The sequence below is a fragment of the Saccopteryx bilineata genome, chromosome 4 (assembly GCF_036850765.1).
Source record: "Saccopteryx bilineata isolate mSacBil1 chromosome 4, mSacBil1_pri_phased_curated, whole genome shotgun sequence".
NCBI lineage: Eukaryota > Metazoa > Chordata > Mammalia > Chiroptera > Emballonuridae > Saccopteryx > Saccopteryx bilineata.
Window position 1 is genome coordinate 69,212,283 of NC_089493.1, and position 14,774 is coordinate 69,227,056.

Genomic DNA, 14,774 nt, shown 5'->3' on the forward strand with positions numbered 1-14,774 from the left:
CTGTCACCTTACCACCCCCAGCCCAGACAGCTCGGCCTATCCCAAGGCACCATCTCGCTTTGTAACTTGTACTTTTCACACTGAAGATTTAATGGAAGAGCCTTCTGTGTAAAAGGAGGCCCAATTTCCAGCTGCTGTGAAAAGGAGAAGATGCTGGCTTTTGAAAATCATTCTGAGGTGCCAAAGAATAACCTCCTGAACCCACTTCCCGGGCAGCTGCCATCCCCGCCCGCTGTCAACCTCCCCTAAGTGTCTCAATAGCTCCATCACACATCCCCTGGAGAGTGTGGCTCTTCTAGCACTATAAAAATAAAAAAGGAAGAGGCTTTTCCTGTGCCTCTCAACAGGGCTTTTGTGCCTGTAATTCCATCCATCTGAGCATTTCTCCAGCACTCATTACTGTCACACGTGGGAACTCTGAAAAGGGACTTCCAGCGATGGAAGAAAGGTGTTTAAGCTGCAAGAGTTTCAGAACAAAGGACCAAGCTGTTCCGAAGATACTTAACTTTCTGTGAGGGCTGAAATGTGACTTGAGTAACTCAATTATCATTTCCCAAGAAGTCACAGGATTATAGCTTTTCTCTCAGAGGCCAAACTAAGTGAATGAGAGTCAGACTTGGATGCAGGTTCACCACCCCATTTAATCATTTACATGAACCCCCTGATGTAGTCCCCCCGCAGATTCCCACTGAGTGCACACGGGTAATGGGAGGTCCTGGGGAGAACACTGATCAAAGGGGCAAAGCTTCCCTCTCCTCAGTAGACACGGGCTCCATCAGTGCAGCCCTGGGTGTAAGGAAAGCTGAATGGGACCTCCCCAGAGCCTGGGGCCATAGACTGAGGTGGCCCAACAAAGCTTCAGAGGGCTCCAAAGTCTTTGGTTATGTTGTAAAGTCCACAAGAGCATGCATTTATAATGGAATTTTAATGCAAAAATAATTCTTCCTGTTTCCTCAGAGTCCTAGTCTCCCTTCGGAGAGGCAGGAGATGCGCTGTCTGAAACCAGGCTTGACAAGCCCATCCTGGGGTGGGGCTACACATGAATTCCTGGCTCCGGCTGCTGCAGGTGGGAGGCAGGTGCCCCTCCCCTCAGGTGCCATGCAGGACCCTGTCAGACTCAGGAGCCGGAGGCACATCCAAACCACTCCCCTCCTCCCCTGCCCCACCCACCAGCCATTCCTTGTCCCAAGGCTTGCTCTCCTTTGAGGCTGAGTCCCTCTCTCCTGTCTATTTGTTTTTGAATCATTGGGTACAGGGAGGTCAGCGTGTGACCAACTGCCAGTCCCACCTAGCACACAGTAGGCACCACACTGACCACTCTTCATAAAAAGTGTTTTCTTGACTAATTAGCAGTTTGCTTCTGCAGCTTCACATTCATGCTATATGCATCATATATGGATGATGTAGGGAAATAATTATTCCTGGTAAGAGAATGCTACCACTTAAGGTCTTTGCCCTTTCTTTGCCCTTTTAAAAACGAGTGGGAATAGCCTGGCCTGTGGTGGTGCAAGCTGACTTGGGAGGCTGAAGTCGCTGGTTCTAAACCCCACAATTCCAGCTCAAGGCACATACAACAAACAATAACAATCAGAAGTGAGTGAAGCAACTATGAGTTGATACCTCTTGTTCCCTCCTCCCCATTTTTCTCTTTTCTCTGTAAAATCAATAAATAAAATCTTAAAAAAAAAAAACTAATGAGAATAGGCAAACATCTACAACACTGGTTCAAGATACCACACATTTCTAATGACCCAAGACCTCATTATTTTCCATAGCTATATTTCTATGGCAATATCAAAATTATTACTTTTCATATTTATGTTACAATTGATTCTCATCCCATTAAAAACATCTGGTAAAAGTAAACCAACATATAGTTTTATAACCTAAAGTGTGACAAGGTGTTTGTTCATTCTGCCCTAGCCTCTGGCTAGCACATATGTTTGCTCTGTGAGCAGCCGTCAGTCAGTGGCCAGCCCGCCTACCTGTCAGACAGATTCCCTTGGTGCTGTTGCACAGGTCCACCATCACCCGGATCTGCAGGGAGAGAGATTGTGAGTAATCGCAGCACAGTAGGCAATGGGTCCTGAACTTGCCCTTTATTCAGACAAGAAGAAAGCAATTATAGCCCTGGCCTGATAGTTCAGTTGCTTAGAGCATTGTCTCAATATGCCACGGTTGCAGGTTCGATTCCCGGTCAGGGTATACACAAGAACCAACCAATAAATACATAAATAAATGGAACAACAAATCGATGCTTTCTTTCTTTCTCTCTTTCTCTAAAATCAAATAAAAAAATTTTAAAGAAATTATAGTAATTATAAAAAGTAACTTCAAGAGATTATGCAGAAGTTTGAGGAAAAAAAACTAAGATAGAAAAGAAACCTTTTAAAGATCTAAAGAACCTGACCAGGTGGTGGCACAGTGGATAGAGTGTCAGACTGGGATGCAGAGGACCCAGGTTCAAGACCCCGAGGTTGCCAGCTTGGGTGCGGGCTCATCTGGTTTGAGCAAGGCTCACCAGTTTGAGCCCAAGGTCTCTGGCTTGAGCAAGGGGTCACTCGGTTTGCTGTAGCCCCCCGGTCAAGGTACATATGAGAAATCAATCAATGAACAACTAAGGAACCACAACAAAGAATTGATGTTTCTCATCTCTTTCCCTTCCTGTCTGTCTGTCCTTATCTGTCCCTCTCTCTAACTCTCTCTGCCACAAATAAATAAATAAATAAAAAGATCTGAAGATACTTGATATCAGAAGTTCATCTATCTACAATGCAGATAGAATATCCTTGATTTCTATCAAATTCTGAGAAGACAGGATGGTGAAGAGATTGCCAAATTCAATTCCCAAGGCTGTGCTGAGCCAGGCCCCCAGCGTCTACAGGTCTCTATCTGTGGGCCCCAATAAAGAGGGTCAAAAGGCTGAGAGGTTAAGGAGCAAGCACTTACTAGCTGGGTGAGCAGGGGAAAGGTACTTAACTCTTACCACTCTGTTTTTTTCTGAAAACATAAATCATATAAGAGCCTGTCTTGAGCTCTGACCCTGAACCCAGAAGGTGGTAATCCTCATGCCTTCCGGATGTTGCCTACTCACTGCTGGATGGCCACCTATGGAGGGGGGGTGTCACTGCAGTGTGGTATTAGCCTGATATCTGGTTCCCTCACACCCACCGTGCAGCCCCACCCCCCACCATTCTCCACACTGCTAATGAGCTTCACAAAACCAAATCTGATGGGGTCAGTCCTGATTCAAACACTTCTATGATTCCTCCTCTAGCGACGGAGCAAAAGTCCTCCTTGCCTGGCCTCACCTTACACTACTCTCCTTCCCTATATGTCCTCTAGTCATACTCTGCCTCAGTTTGCTTATCTGTAAAACGGAGAGAGTGGTAGTGCTTCCTTCTTAGGATTGTTGTGAAGAGTGAAAACAATGAGTATATGTGAATTTCTTAGAACAGTGCCTGGAATGTAGGAAGCATACACAAAAGTGTTTTCCATTTCATGGAGGCAGCAGAGTATGCGGGTAGAAGCGTGGATTCTGAAGTCAAACTGCCTGTGTTCACATCGCGACTTTGCCATTCACAGTAGCATGACCTTGGACAAGTTACTTAGCTTTTCTGTGCTGTAGTGTCCTTGTCTGTAAATAAAGCTCATAGGCCCTCCCTTATAGCATGGTCATGTGGATTAAATGAGCAAATACATGCAACACACTTAGAACAGGCCCAGCACATGATAAGCACACTCTATTTATGCTGTTGTTTTGATAGTTCCTTAAATGTACTAAGAAGGATAGTTAATTTATCAATTTCCCATCTAAGAATTTTCAATTTCTAGATACAGCAATTTTTAAACCTAAATAATGTGGCATTTCAAGACCGTGGGGAGAAAACTTACTAGTTAAGAAATAAAGTTGACACAGCTAAACAGATATCCTGGGAGAAAATAAAGAGCTGAATCCCTGCCTTGCTCCTTACACTAAATAAGTTAATTAAATGATATTGACCAAAAATTTAACAGTTAAAAAAAAACCAATGAAAGTACTGGAATAAAACTTGGAGAAAATATTTATAACGGCATTAGAATAGGAAAGACTTTTCTAAGAATGAGACAACCCCCCTACTGTATATATAGAGAAGCTGAATTGATATATTTGACTATCTAATAATTTAAAGTTTTTGCAAGAAATAAAATACTACAGGCAATAACAAAGGAGAAACACAAATCTAGAAAAATAATTGCAAAAGACTTGTATAGAAAGAGCTGTTACAAAACATTCTGTAAGAAACCAAAGAAAAATGGACAATGGACCCAAACTGGAAGTTCAGAGAAGGAAAAAAGAATGCCTCATCTTCACTTAGAGTTAAAGAAATAAATCCAGAGGATGAAGTACTATTTTCACCTCTTAGATTTGCAAATAAAGACCGACAGAGCACATACCACAGGCACGTCAGGAGAGCAGCACTGGTGATTGAGCTGCGAAGGGGAACTCTGTCTCTTTGGAGGGGTTTGGGAAACAGCTACTAAAATGTAAATGGAGGCATCTTTTGATCCATTACACTCCAGGATTACTCTACAGATGCGCTCATACGTGTAAGAAGATGTAAGCATAAAGATGGTTATTGCGCAAATGTGGGCGAGAGCAGAAACTGAAAACAACCTAAATATTGAGCAGTGAGGTCTGGTTAAATAAAGTGTAGCATAGCCACACAAGGAAATACTGTGGGGAAAAAAAAGACTTTAAATCCACGAGGCTGATACTGAAAGCTCTCCAAGAAATGTGAAAGATGCACAGTACAGAGCTGCGTGTGCGGCATACTCCACTGACGCGGGAAGGCAGTGTGCACACCACTGCCTCTGGGTGCTGCTTCCGCTCCTGCCACTTTCGGGGTCTGCTCTTTATCTTTGGCTTTCCAGACTATTTCTGGGGAAAAACATAAAAAAGCCCTTAAATGAGGAGAAATGGTGGGTTGGGTGGGAGGAAGCTGTACTGAGCATAATATATGCCCTTTGGTTTTATTCAACATTTTCACTTGCGATTAAACTGGTTTTCTAAAAGAACTTGTTTTGATTTGAGGGGAAATTGGTTTTGTCTTCTGTTCAGGTTTATTCTGCTCACTAGGAGGTCCACAGGAGGACTCGTATTGCATTTACTTTCTGTCAAGTCTGTCAGCAAGTATTTACTGACTGAGTTAGAAATGTATTGTGGGATATATCATACACTTCACAAATACAGAAAGTGTGTGCAAACAATTTAAAGATGAATAATAAAAACAAACACATATGTACCACCCCTCCCCTAGCAATGCCTGGGAACATCCACGTGCCCCCCCGTAAAACACACCCTTCCCTCTGTACCCCGACCACTCTTTGAGCTCAAGGAGATTGGGTCCTGTTCCTTTTGCTCTAATACGGATAAGAATGCGGAGGCTTTTAGAGGTGGCGTCATTTATTCAAGGGCACACTGCTGGCTCACAGAGGAGCGGGCTCACCTCCAGCTCTCCTGACTCCAGGTCCCCTGTGCTTTTTATTATGGCTTTGATGACTATCTTAACACAACTAGACAGAAGAAATTTCGATGCATTGTTTTCAGTCATTTCATAAATGTATGTAATCAGCTGCATGACCAACAAAATTTATTGTCTAAAAAATGTGTAATTGCCCATTGAGAGGACCATTAAAGACTTTACAATGCCTCATTGGTTGCCTAGGGGATCACAGCAGAAGGAGGAGTTTGAAACAACAGAAACATCAATAGGGAAAATTAGTCTTTCTCTTTTATACTCATATTGGTCTGGGTAGGCCCAGATTCTGTTAAAAAAAATGAGGAAGATTTCATTTCCTGACTTTTTGGATTAATTTATATGCTAAATGTCAGTGTGGATATTTACCAGAAGCTGTGTTACTCTTCACTTGGGACTATCACTTGGGAATATTCTTTTAACAAATGTGGGCTGCACAAGATTGTATCAAGGTGAAACATAGGGTATGAAAAGGTGAGGCCACGAGAAAGTCAGAAACATTTGTTTGCCTGAGAGTAATGATTAAGAATTTGAATGAGCCTGACCAGGTGGTGGCGCAGTGGATAGAGCGTCGGACTGGGATGCGGAAGGACCCAGGTTCGAGACCCCGAGGTCGCCAGCTTGAGCGCGGGCTCATCTGGTTTGAGGAAAAGCTCACCAGCTTGAACCCAAGGTCACTGGCTCCAGCAAGGGGTTACTCGGTCTGCTGAAGGCCCACGGTCAAGGCACATGTGAGAAAGCAATCAGTGAACAACTAAGAAGTCGCAACGCGCAACGAGAAACTGATGATTGATGCTTCTCATCTCTCTCCGTTCCTGTCTGTCTGTCCCTGTCTATCTCTGCCTCTGTAAAAAAAAAATAATAAAATTAAAAAAAAAAGAATTTGAATGAAAATAAGAAAATCCAAAATTGGAAGTCACAAAAATCTAGATTTTCAAATTAGGGAGTTACATTTGGCGTAGAGGGCTTCCTAAATCTTGGTTTAGGATTGGAAAATGATAAAAGCTGGAAGAGGCTTTAGAGCTCCTTGTCCTGGGGGGTGTTGGCATGATCCATCTGTAGTGTGGCCCTGCCTGGAGGCCATTCCCCACCACTCTGCTCCTGTCACATTGGCCGTTATCATGCGAGGGTCTTTGCCATGCGCCCACCTTCACTGAGGCCTCCGCTCAAATGTCAGCTCATCAGAAGGCTTTACCTGGCTCCCCAACTCCAAGTAGCCTCAGCAGCTACTCCCCATCACCTCAGCTGGCTTTCTGTCTTTGTGACACTTAACACTATCTAATTCTGTCTTGTCTAAGCATATATGTATTTATTACCTGCCCTTGCTCCCCAAAGAATGGAAGCATTTTGGGAGCAGGAGAACTTATTCTCTCTTTTGTCTGTATCTCCTGTGCAGAGAACAGTGCCTGACTGCAGGCCCAGAACTTCAAGGGGGAGATAGGGTCTAAGTGAGAAAGCATATCAGCTGTCTCCCAGGGAGAGCTTGCCTTGAGAGCCAGTGAAAACTAACTGCTGGTCTGGGTTTATGAAATGAGAATTCGATAGTGTTGGGAAGAGGGTGGATGAGGCACAGGAAAGGGCCACAGCACTGATGGGAAGCCCTCCAAACCGAGCTACACTAGCTTGGGGGACACATTCTCTGGGAACAACATCTGTCACCCTTAGTGCAACACAAAGACAGTACCCCTGAGAGCTCAGTTTTAGTGTGCCCCCGCTCAATACGTCACCGAGGAGCCAGAATCATCTCCCCAGAAGGAACACTGTGGTGTGTCAGGGCCATCTCCCCATCGAAAAGATTAACGCATCAATGAGCAAGGACACATCACACTGCATGGGGGCTTGTCAGCTCTGACAACATAGTGTCGTAATGGGAGAAAAGACAGCCACAAGGGGTCCTGCCAGCAGCCTGACCAAACCTTCCATATTCTTCTCTGAACTCGGAACTGGTATCACTGAATTAGTAGAACTCATGGGATTCACGGGCAAAGAAGGGGCCCCAGGGGAAACGTGGTGGACTTCTTGCTGACCTGGAATCATTTGGCATAAGCTGCCTTTAAATCCAATGAAAAAGACATAGGACATAATTTTGCTGTATCTATTAGAAAATGCTATGAATGAAAAAATCTCACTTGTAAGGAGAATATATAAGGATATCTGGCCAAGGATGCTCATGCAACATTCTGATGATAAAAGCATGCAAATGACCTAAATGTTCAAACAGGCCCTTGTTAAACAGCAGATAAAGAAATGATGTAGCCTGACCTGTGGTGGCACAGTGGATAAAGTGTCGACCTGGAAATGCTGAGGTCGCCGGTTCGAAACCCTGGGCTTGCCTGGTCAGGCACATATGGGAGTTGATGCTTCCTGCTCCTCCCCCCTTCTCTCTCTCTCTCTCTCTCTCTCTCTCTCTCTCTCTCCTTCTCTCTCTCCTTTCTAAAATGAATAAATAAAATTTTAAAAAAATTAAAAAAAAAAAAAAAGAAATGATGTAGATGTGTATGTACTGTTCTGGAAAGATGGCCTTCGCACATTTGCCAAGTGATAAAAGCAAGGTGCAGCTCAGGCCACGTAACACAAGACACCGTGTTGGCTGATAAAGAATACCTAGATATGTCTGAATGATCAGAGACAAGTTGGAAGATCATGAACCAAACCATTAACCGAGATGTGTTTCCTCCTGGAGACGAAGATTATGAGATAAAATGAAGCTTTTTGCTTCTTAGTGTATATAGTTTTAAAAGATATGTTGGAATAATGAGTGATTTGTTTCGCTGTGTTTTTAGTAATTCCAAGAGACAGTATGTTGCGAACCTAATGACCCACCTTTCCCTGCAAGCCCAAATATCTCACCTCACAATTACCCCCCATCACTTGGAATAATGTAGACAGACCTTGCTGCTTCTAGGCAAATAAATATAGAAGAAATTAGAACAGTTGTCTAATCCAGTAATTTTAAAATCGTTCGTGCCTGGCCTGTGGTGGCACAGTGGTGAGAGTGTTGCCCTGGAAGGCTGAGGTTGCCGGTTCAAAGCCCCGAGTTTGCCCAGTCAAGGCACATATGACAAGCAACCGATGAACAACTAAAGCGAGACAACTATGAGTTAATTCTTCTGGATTCACCCCTCCTCTCTCTGTAAAATTAAAAAAAAAAAAAGGTAAAGCTTTAAAAAAATTATTCACTATTAGTCATAAGAGTTTTATTTTTCCCACATAAATTGCCAACCCCCCAAATATAAAACAAATAAAAATAGAGTCACACTGAGTGAGCTGGGGTGGGGCTTGGCCTTAGTTACCTATCTGTAAAATGACAGATAGATGTAGACTAGACAGATGATTTCAAACTCTGCTCCCATGGCGGGGTGTGGGGGGGTGCGGGGGAGGAGATGGGGAGAAACACCCAGAGCCCTAGAGTCAGCGGAATAAGGAGGAGAGAGCTGAGGTCCAGAGAAAGCCAACGGAGTAGGTGGTCTGAGCTCCCCCGAGCTTCCAGAGCTGGGGTTCCTTTCCCCCATGTCTACTCCTCTGTACTGCCTCAGGCGTCCCCAAACTACGGCCCGCGGGCCACATGCAGCCCCCTCAGGCCATTTATCCGGCTCCCTGCCGCACTTCCAGAAGGGGCACCTCTTTCATTGGTGGTCAGTGAGAGGAGCACTGTATGTGGTGGCCCTCCAACAGTCTGAGGGACAGTGAACTGGCCCCCTGTGTAAAAAGTTTGGGGACCCCTGGTAGTTGTTGCAAAAGGAATTGTCTAAATTCAACCTGAAATGCTCATTTTTGCTTTAGTTTTACTTTGAATGTGAACAGTATCTTAGATTTTTACTAGTTGAAAATGTGTCAGTGTTGAGAAATCTTTTTTGTGTGAAAGTGAAAGGTTAATCAAAGGTATTTTTCATCAGAATGAATAGAGCTAAATGCGGTGAGCTGCCGCTATTCATCTGAACACAAAACCTCACGGCAGGGGGCTGGCTGCCCCCTTGATCTCCCTTCCTCTCACATTTTACTCTCTGGACTGATTCATGAAAAAGTAAGGGAGCAAACCTGCCCGATGTCGCCAGCTTGTTCTGGTGTGCACGTTGCGAAAACAATGTGTCCTGCCCCAGCTTCTCTAAAGTTGCCCAAGTACAGAACACTGTTTAAATGCTAAGTCACCTTTCAGACCCGACCTGTTTTGTAACTTAAATTCCATTTTTTTAGACAATTGAATACTCTTTATCACTCTCCCTAATTATGCAAATTGCTATTATTATGTGCATGCAAATGATCCTTTAGAAACAGCTCTAATCAGTCTGCTATTGACTGAGTGAGATTCCTTGTCCTGCAGAGACGGGGCTATGAATGTGGTGGCCCAGCTGCCTGTACCTGAGGGTTAGATGAGAGGTGTTGGAGGACCCTCACCAGGGTCTGAAGCTGGGGTTAGCTCATCCCTGGGGAGGCAGGAATTCACACTGCCGATATGGTGACAACGATCTGCAAACCCCAACAGGAGCTGGGGTTTGCCCTGTATGGTGGTGAATTGTGGGACCTGATCTCCTACTTACAGCCCCACAGGAAGATCAGCCAAAGGTCCCGGCATTTGTCAGCTCAAGTGAGCAAGCCCTGCCCATCCCACATGGATGGCTGGGGGCTGAATGCTCATGTTGGTTCATCCTGCTTGGGGTCCTCAGAGCCTAGCTGAGTCCTTCCCAGCCTTCCCCAGAGACCCTGCTTCCCACCGACTGCCCCTCCTGAGCAGCAGCCCTGTGTGGCTGGGGGCTGGCACACATTTTTTTGACATTATTCTGGCTTCTAACCAGATTGAATTTTATCGGTAGGGACTGTTTCATCCTTTTTCCGTTTGGCCCTTTCACTGATCCATTCCTCTACCCCCCATTAGAACAAGCACACAATCGGTACACAATAAATACTTCCTTATCTATCACTCACTCCACTGGGTGGGAAATGTGCTCCTCAATCAATGATGCTCCTTTCTGATTGGCAGTTACATTGTTTGTGGGAACTGAATGTCTAGCCTGGGGCTGGCTACCTGTTTCTCTTAGAGCCTGTTTGCTTAGGATAATTTTCCTTTGGTAGACATTCCACTAATCCCTGGATAATAGGAGCTTGGGGATGCTAGGGTTCTCTCCTATTAGGGCGCCTGAGACCTGGCTGTCCTCCTGCTACACATCAACATGAATACAAACCAGAAACCATGGACGTGTCGCTGGGTTGCGGGGCAATAGCATAAACCTTACACGTTCTCTTGAGAACGGCACCTGCATGAGTTCTCCACCCGGGACTGGTTAGGGCTGGCTCAGCCAGGCAGAGACTGGGTAAAGGAGACTCAAGCATCACTGGAAGCACAATGCCATGCGGAAAACATGGTATTCACCAGCTCCTCTTGCTTTGCTGATTGGATGACGAAGGGGTGGGGCCAAACTGCCGAGGGTTGAGGTCAGACTCTTTATACCCAAGGCATTTATCTGGCTGAGTAGGTTCTACCCAGCTGAGCTGTATGATGGAGCCTGACTGCAGACTCCCAGGGCTCTCCTCCCCCTGCCTCAGGCATTGGCTGGGCTCCATAGTAAAGCACTGCATAAAAATATTAATGAGTGTTAGTCTGGAGTCCACCCACAAGCCTTGGCCAGTTCTCTTGCACGCAAAGGCTGGAAAGTCACAGCTTCAGAGACTGCTGTTCTGGGCTCAGGACTCCTCGACCATCCCAGTGGCAGGGGCAGTTCCAGCAAACACCCTCACCCAAGGTCTCCGGCAAAGTTAGTTACAGCTGCGATCAGGGCCTCGGGGAGCAGCCCAGCATGACATTTATCAACACTAAAGACACCCAAGCCTGACCAGGTGGTGGCGCAGTGGATAGAGTGTTGGCCTGGAATGCAGAGGACCCAGGTTCTAAACTCTAATGTCGCAGGCTTGAGCACGGGCTCACCTGGCTTGAGCGTGGGGTCACTGGCTTGAGTGTGGGGTCATAGACATGACCTCATGGTTGCTGGCTTGAGCCCAAAGGTCACTGGCTTGAGTAAGGGGTGCTTGCTCTGCTGTAGCCCCCCTCTCACCCCCCACTCAAGGCACATATGAGAAAGCAATCAATGAACAACTAAAGTGCCACAATGAAGAATTGATGCTTCTCATCTCTCTCCCTTCCTGTCTGTCTGTCCTTATCTATGCCTCTCTCTGTCCCCCCCCCAAAAAAAAGATGCCAAAATATGCAGGACAGAAGTCTCTGGAGGAGCTTGTCCTCCACCAGGTGCGCTCTGGGCTTTCTTTTTTTTTTTAAATCAAATTCTTTTTTTTATTTATTCATTTTAGAGAGGAGAGGGAGAGAGAGAGAGAGAGAGAGAGAGAGAGAGAGAGAGAGAGAGGAGAAACAGAGAGAGAGAAGGGGGGTAGGAGCTGGAAGCATCAACTCCCATATGTGCCTTGACCAGGCAAGCCCAGGGTTTCGAACTGGCGACCTCAGCATTTCCAGGTCGATGCTTTATCCACTGCACCACCACAGGTCAGGCCGCTCTGGGCTTTCTTTAGGCTCTAACTCCAGGTCAAACAGGGGTGGCTAGTGTTGCTTGTTGACTGCACAGGACCTTGAACAAGCTCTCAGCCCCTTGATAACATAGGACCCATGACAATACCCCAGGGAGCGACTGTGAGGAGTAGGGAAATAATCCTTATAAAAACAACTGTGTATGTTGGTACAGGTATTATATAAACATGTGTTTCATGATTTGAATGTAAATCAGCTGATTCTGCTTTTAGAAAAATCAATTTATACTAGTTTATAGAGATATTTAACCAAAGTCTACTTACCAGCTCAACTACCAACCGAATTAAAATGTATCACAGACTAGGATTTATATAAATAACCAGACACTAAATACAAGCCACCGTTGGTCATATAATCCTGTTCCCTAAACCTTTCCCTTTTCCCACTGGGAGTTCCTCGGGTGCTAACAAGCGCAGGTGCTTGGCCTTGTCCCGTCTGCAGTTCAAGCAGCTGCCTCTTGGCTGCATCTTGAGAATGGCCAGTCCTTTTGTGTTTCCTCCTGATGCCTGCTTACTGGAGAGTCACTGGCACCAACTGGCTGACCCAGCTTAAGAACCAAAACCATTGGGCCACTCCCAGAGGAGGCTCAGATGCAGTCTCCCACTACTGCTTGTGCTAGGATCTTTCTTCCTCCAAGACAGATATAAATACAGAGACAACATGGGTCACATCTATCTACTCATACTGCGTCTCATCTTGAGATGGTTCTCCTCCCGTCATAAAAAAGTAGCAGCTAATTACCAAGTTTCTATTCTCACTTCCTTGTCTGCACTTTATTTTTAAGAAGTTGTTTTGTCATGAATGGCTTATTTTTAAGTCCAGCAATTTTACAACTTATTCTGGCTAATTGTTTCTTAAAGGGGAAAGGCTTTTTAATCTCCGTATCTTTTAAACACATACTAAAAAGCAATGGAATAGTTCTCAAATGAAACTATGTGCAGCTATGAGAAAATATCGGTGACTCATAGATATTGAGATCTTGAAGTAGGAAAGAATATTCTAAGCAAGAAAGCAAAAGAACCCACAGAGGAAAGGCTTAATAGATTCGATGACATGAAAATAAAACCTTTCATGTGTAAAAATGAAAAGACCTAGGAACAAAAAAAGTAAAAGGCAGCTAACACCCAAGGCTGAAGAACATGGACTTTGGAGTCAGACTCGTTCCATCTGCTCTGAGTTTCAGTTCCTTCACTCACTGGCTCTGTGACCTCAGACAGGATGCTTAATCTCTAACTCTCAGTGACCTGTCTGCAAACAGGGAATAATAATAATGACAATAATGGTGACTACCTTATAAGCAAGGACAGTTCTGACATACATAGCTAGAGCTCTCAGCATGGCATCTGGCAAGTTGTAAGTTCTCAAAAAATGTTATAAACATTATTAAGGGGAAAATATGGCTACACGTGTATACGGCCAGTAGCCGCAGCCTCCGTCACAGCCGCCTGGCCTGTGCAGGTTCACATTTGATTCGGATAGATTGTATAGAAACAATGGAGCCAAGAACTGGTGGGCCATTATTTTAATTCTGGACTTGTACCGACCAATGAGTAAAATACAAACACACGGCACCAAAACCCATTCGCACATTCTCCGGTTCCACAATCAGGAGAATCTTTCCAGTTTTTTCTAGAATCAAATGCCCCACTAGCCTCAGCCACCTCCTTTTCCCCATCGGCATGCCTCCATCTTGCTCCCTTCTCTCCAAGCACCGCATGGCCTCTCTCCCCCTGCAACCACATGCTCTCCTTCTCCAGTGCTTCCTCCAGTTCCAAGACCTGCATCTCTTCCTTCTGTGGCCATTCCAACTCCTTCTGCTGCTCTATTTTCAGGCCTTGGGCAGCCTCGTGCTCAGAGCTCTTGGTTTCCTCATGCACAGCTTTACAAATCAGCCAGCCTATGGTCCTCAAAAGAACACCCATGGGGAACCATGACAACAGCCAGTTCTCTACCCCACCACTCAAGGGTGGCAGCGGCTCCATACTGATCTGATCCAAATTCTGCCACAAAATATGCTAAATGTAAGTCCAGTAGTCACAGCCATCACAGTCGCCTGGCTCGTGCAGGTTCACATTTGATTCAGATAGATGGTGATGAAAGAACGGAGCCAAGAACTGGTGGGTCATTACCTTTAATCCTAGCTTGCACCCAGCAAGTGAGTAAATACACACAGCAGAAAAACACTTCCCTTTCCATTCAGGGCTTCCAAAGCCACTGACTCATCCAAGTTTTCCTAGAATCAAAGGCCCTCACCAGTTCAGCGGAGTTTACAAAGCCCCTCACCTCTGTTCCTTTTCAGCATGCCTCCATCTTAGCTACCTTTCTCCTCTGCAGCCACACGGCCTCTCCCCCCCTGTAACAATGTGGTCTCCTCCAAAATGGCCTCCTAGCCCCTCCTTTTAAAACTTTTTGGCAAGAAAGCCCTCCTCCAGTGCACATTAGCATAACCAAGCCCCTTCCCAAGCATGAAGGAAATTATCAGTATCATGTGGCAGCATCATCACATGAGCAGTGGCCATATTTAACAATAAAAGTGAGCAAAGCCAGAAAATACAGATTTTACAAACTCATTTACCCAACAATGTACAATACACAAAAAGCTAATAACTTTTTATAAACGGTACAGTGGTACCTTGAGATACGAGCAAACCAACATACTTTTTTTTTTAAGATACGATCTACGACTCGGTCTGTATTTTTGTTCGAGATCTGAGTGAAATTCC

At 45.1% G+C, this 14,774-nt stretch overlaps 1 protein-coding gene across 1 annotated transcript in view; it reads right to left on the bottom strand.

Moving 5' to 3' along the window:
* GLDN (gliomedin) overlaps window positions 1–14,774 on the bottom strand; it is a 69,454-nt gene that overhangs the window by 33,662 nt on the left and 21,018 nt on the right. Inside the window, exon 2 of the mRNA XM_066276679.1 lies at window positions 1,986–2,037. Within this exon, the coding sequence (XP_066132776.1) occupies window positions 1,986–2,037 (52 nt within the window). The remainder of the gene's footprint in view (window positions 1–1,985; window positions 2,038–14,774) is intronic.